At 43.4% G+C, this 5,412-nt stretch overlaps 1 protein-coding gene across 1 annotated transcript; it reads right to left on the bottom strand.

Moving 5' to 3' along the window:
- Window positions 1-2,903: 2,903 nt before the first annotated feature.
- BYT42DRAFT_64166 (uncharacterized protein) lies at window positions 2,904-4,591 on the bottom strand. Its single transcript, XM_051572560.1, has 3 exons — window positions 4,325-4,591; window positions 3,533-4,251; window positions 2,904-3,388 (listed from the first exon to the last, which is right to left on the bottom strand). Exons 2-3 carry the CDS (start codon window positions 4,205-4,207, stop codon window positions 3,056-3,058), a joined length of 1,008 nt encoding a protein of 335 aa, XP_051420324.1. The 5' UTR covers window positions 4,208-4,251; window positions 4,325-4,591; the 3' UTR covers window positions 2,904-3,055.
- Between the last annotated feature and the right edge of the window lie 821 nt (window positions 4,592-5,412).

Raw genomic sequence — 5,412 nt, 5'->3', positions numbered from 1 at the left:
GCAGCAAGATAAGCGACTATCCACAAATAAGAATACACTAAATGAGATGCCTTACCGGACAGCGTGACGAAGCGATGCAAATACTGAACCGATAAAAGTGTGAGACGCGACAAAGGCGAGCAAATGACGTGTTACAAAGAAATAAAATAATGCATCGGATTTGGGAGTTGTGTCCTTTCACTGTCAGGGTTCCGCTGTGAACCCGAGTGCTTTGAAAGACAATCGAAAAGCAGAACGGTAAAACTATGATGCCTAGTGTGATTCGTTCACGGAAAATATAAGAAACAAAAACTAGGAAATCTACAGTATCGCCAAAACTGTACATTGACCTAGATTACAAGAAGATCAATACCTGTATCAGTAGGTTTATCCACTTTTTTGAAAAGTTAGTGATGGTGTACTTGATTTTCGTGAGAAATCTTTTTCTTGTATGCGATGTGCAACTATTATTCATCCGTTGAAGATTCCATCAAGAGACGATGGATCGGCAAGGGGTACATCACCGAAGTACCCCGAATCGAATCGATCAAATGGCTTCAAAATGTGGACAGACGGAGAAGTGAGAAAGAGGATTTGAGTGATTCTGGTGGATCTATTTGGCGCGCTTACATGGAGACGTCGGCGAGTGGCCTTCTGACGGTATGCTGGAAGATGTATTCATCCACTTTCAGATCCAATTTTACGTGGCGAGAGGTTAGTCTTGTGAGGAGCGGGTAATGGGAAAGGATCCGGAACAGGTATGGCGAAGAATCCGATCGAGTATTGGATCCGATACAGTGATGCTTGTGGTATATCCACTACTTGTCTTATTATCCATCCTAGACTGGGATTCCCAAACAGGAAAAGATCGGGATTTAGACGTGTTTCCATTGTGAGTGAGCTTCTCCATTAGAACACCGATTGAACCTCTTCATCCATAACTTGGATCTATCGCCGAGATCAATTCATACGTGTAATGCTGTCACATCACACCATGTGGATCCTTCCAAATACACCTTATAACCGAGAATTTGCTCACTGATAATGAATGATTGATTCCGACTCAAGACATAATTGTTAAATAGGCATATCACATTAATCGAAATAAACATATCCAACCTGTCTCAAAAGGGCTCTCATTGTCTCTTTTGCTCTAAATTCTCTCATTTATCACAAGGGTAACCACAATAGCAAGTGGCCTAACCTGACATCGAATTTCAGTAATGCGTTTTGATGCGTAATCATATGGAATATGTTTTATTTCTATTGCATTAGTATTTTCTATGTCTATTGATGGACTACATTCTTATGATCAAGTACTGGATAACATGCTTAATTACACTTACTACAGATTGAAGCATTAGCAGTGATTGATTCAGTATAGAAAATAAACTGCACCACCTTTGTTAACAGGTTCACCACAACCCACATCGTCTTGGACCCCTGAGTAAGAGGTAGCCCGGTGATAAAATCCATGCTGATAGAAGACCAGGCTCGAGCAGGTATTTTGGAGAGGACAAAGGTAGCCGTGTGGTTCCTGGCGGGAAGGCTAAGGTCATCCGATCAAGTCACCAGCATCTCTAGGTGACAACCATCATCGATATGGTAAATTCCCACACCAACGACCCTGATCACATAATACTCTCGTTTTCAATCATCTTTCCGTGAGGAACCAGCTCAATGAAGAATAGACAAAAGCCACGATCGATTACCTGGATAACCGGTAAAAAATGCCACTGAGGGGAAAAATAACAAGCAACTTCAATTTAGGATCCCAATTAAATTGTCAATCACATTTTATTGATATCAACAAAGCTATTCATCTACACTATTGATTACCAACTCCACGTCGTATCAATCTTGTACCCAAGCGATTCCACGTCGCACTGCTGATACCTTGCTTTTCTAAAATGACCTGGCGCTCGACGTCGCATGCTAGTCCGCGCCATACATTGTTGCTCGTTCGTTAATATACGAAGTACATTATGCAGTCGATCTAAAGCATTTTTGCCCTTGTCGGGCCAGTGCTCCGTACTTGTCAAATTGAATTCGGCAATACTTGTCAAGTTCCTCAGGTGTCATATTCTTGGTTGGATCATTGCTCGTTATGGTCGCCGCTCGCTGCATGTCCTTTTCTGCCTTGGCACCGAGAAGCCATGCGTCAGAGTCGTCGGAGAGGGGCGTCATGGACGGTGGAGAGGGTACATATGAAATGCCAAACCTCGGTGAACCCGTTCCTCATGTTGCGACTTCAGATCCCAAAGCTGCTGTCGACGTTGATCAGAGTTGGGTTCACCAAGATTTTCGTTCCGAGGTCGAGACGATCGGCCTTCGGCGCGCAATGCTCCTTCCTCTTCTTCCTCGTCCTCATCCTCCCCCTCGTGGGTAATGGCAGAACCCTCCTCGCTACGAGCAACATCCTCCGATCTGGCAGCCCGTTTTCCAGCAGCGGCTGCTGCAAATCTGCTCGACAATATGGACCTGTTGTACCCCACCAAGGCCCTTTTTGTTGTATCTAGCTGCTGATACAGTGTGTGCCTCACTAATTCCTCGAGATACTCGGCTCGAAGCATCTGGTACCACGCCAGCATGTCCTCCGCTGAGGAAGGTCGGACGTCCCCCCGAGACAATCGTTTGCATACAATGGCCTTGAGTAGCTCGTAGAAACAGAGCGACAGGTAAAGTTCCTGGCACTCGATAGCGGCTTTTCCTGCATCATAGCTGATCGCACCAGCATGTCGAATGGCGAGATATAGGCATCTATCGTTGGCATCCGGACCGTACTGGACGATCGCCAATTCGCCAATATGTGGCGTATAGGAACGTCCGTATGTTGCTATGGATCTTTTGCCGTCGTATATCTGGGTCAGTGCACTGAGCGGCGTATCATCCGATTCGGGTTCTTCTTGAGGTGATTCGACCTGATCAAAAAAGTTGATGTAGGCCAGTGAAGCAGGATACCAGGAAGTTGCCAACATGTCAGTGTGAAAAGTGCTGAACAAGAGTTTTGACATTCCACACAAGAAGACGGGACGGACAATACGCAGGTACCGCTAAAGGTACGGTAATCCGATCGTCATGATTTGGGGGATATGCCAAACATATCTACAAGGGCGAGCAGCCGTAGGGAGCGATTCAGCTGGTTTGCAAGACCATGCATTTGCTCGAAAAGACCTCGGATGAAGACCGCCGAACGACCGCTTCCTCGGTCCCAAAACGAAGCGGCTTCCCTGTAATTTGCCAGGGTCACGTCTTTTCCCATCAGTACGGACACCACATGGCCTTTGTAGGTCTCCGGCGTCGCTTGCTGAATGACCGACTCGATAAACCGATCGGTCGGTGGCGGAATATTAAGGGTGGTTGAAACCTTGGAGAGAAAATTTGCAAAGTCCTGCAAATGGTGGCCAACCTATCAATATGATACGTAGGGTAAAAAAAAAAAAAAATTAATATCACTTCAATGATCATCAATGACAATATGCTTGTATCAAGAATAGCAGATGTATATAAAAGAAGAAAAGAGGAGAAAATCAAAATGGAAAAATATCAGTACCTTCCTCCAAAGTTCTTGAAGACTCTGGTTCGGCAACCCAATCTGTATAGAAACCACATTGGCCGAGTTCAGGGAACATGCTCCAATTGCTTTGATGAATATATCCTCGATATATCCAATTTGGGTATAAAAGTGTTCACGGTCAGTGACAGGCGGCATCCGGAGTTTTTGAATCGTGAATACGCTGGGATGTCTTCCAGTCGTCAGTGAGAACCAGTTGAGCAAGCGAGTTCCACCACTCTTGCTTTGTAAATTGTCCGCTTCTGCACGTCTTTGGGCAGTTGTAGAAGTCGTAACGCCAGCGTCAAGCAGTGATACGGAGATAGAGTCCGGCTTTTGTTTGAGTTGTCCGATAACTTCAGTAACCCAATCTTTGTCCGATGGAAAGTTCTTGGAATATAGTGGTAATGTATCCAAAAGTTCGTTTCTGTCCCATTCTTGCACACGAATATAGAACTGAGTAAGGTCATTTTCAGTATTGTGTTCCCTTGACAAGACACCTTGGTGATTGTTGACGACAAGTGAAAGAGGCGATTCAATCAGTTCTGCCAACAGGTTGTAATGAGCGGTGGTAAACGCATCCCAGATTGGATCATTTAGCTCCAGTGGTCTTTGACTCCGAAGAAATCGACGCAATGCAATTGTGGCTTTAACGTTGTCAATATAAGTGGCCATCGTCAATCAGATCGATAGAAACAGTGAGGTACAGGTATATAATACTGACAAGGAGACAACAAAAAGTTAGCTGTGATGACCAAAAAGCTTCCTCGGTCAAGTGCACGAAAACAATACCTTTGATAAGCAAGAGCTACTTTTTTATTTACACTTGACGGAGAGCGTTTGTTACAAAGGTGAATATGGTTTGAGGTAAAAAGAAGACTGAAAAGGAGAAAGGCAGGAAAAGATAGAGATGAGAACCAAGATGTGAGAACGCCATCTTTATATATCTTTGGTTTTTTCTCCAAAAAAGAAACAGTAAATGGCATTTCAATGACGATGCCATCACTCGAAAGTCCGTGCAGCAACCATGTCAACCACCCAGAATATAAAGGATGAATCATGGGATCGATCTTCACTAAAATCTAGAGGTTCTTTGAAAACCAAACAATGACTTTATATCTGCGGCAGCCTGGGTTTTTTTTTTTTTTGGCTGAGCTCTTCAGGACATAGAATCTGACGCAAATCAGGGGGAAATATAGTATAACTGCCCACAGCAAGGTTGCTACATTGTTTGTCTCAAGATCTTAGTTCGGTCGTTGCGTTACAGTATATGTCTCTTTTTAATCCAGATACGCGTCAGATTTGAACAGAGAAAAAAGGAACCTGGATTGTTAACGCTAATTCCAGCTAGATAAGACGATATTGTTGTATATGAGAGAATCGGAAAAGAAAAGACTGCAAGAAGGATTTGAGATCGTTGAATCTCGCTATTTCACTAGAATGTGTCTGTTTATCTATACTTCCAGCCTTATTCGGCAAGCAATAATCAGTGAACAGTCCTCTCGGTTAAAAGATGTTTTCTTTGGAATGGACCCTATACCGTACCATAGTAATCTTACCTCTATTTAGATCTCAACAATAATTCCATGTCGTGGGAGTGGAAATTCGATCAGTATCCTAATATATGAAAAATTTACTCGAAAGGAAATATATTTTTTTTTTTGCTGCGGGACAACATTTCAAGGATGGATGATCGACAAAGTCAGTAGTACAGTATACCACATACATCCTCGGTGATAGCAGCGATAATAACCTAGTTAATCCGCACGCACATCGATCATCTACAAAGAGTGATTACACAAAATAATAACAAGCTTCAATGTGGAAGTGAAGGAAAAAGGAAAAAAAAGAAGTCAAGTGCTGCACTTCCTCCGATTTTT

The sequence above is a fragment of the Radiomyces spectabilis genome (assembly GCF_025331425.1).
Source record: "Radiomyces spectabilis strain NRRL 2753 chromosome Unknown BYT42scaffold_11, whole genome shotgun sequence".
Lineage (NCBI taxonomy): Eukaryota > Fungi > Mucoromycota > Mucoromycetes > Mucorales > Radiomycetaceae > Radiomyces > Radiomyces spectabilis.
The sequence above is the reverse complement of the archived record's forward strand: the minus strand, read 5'-3'. Positions and strand labels throughout refer to the sequence as shown.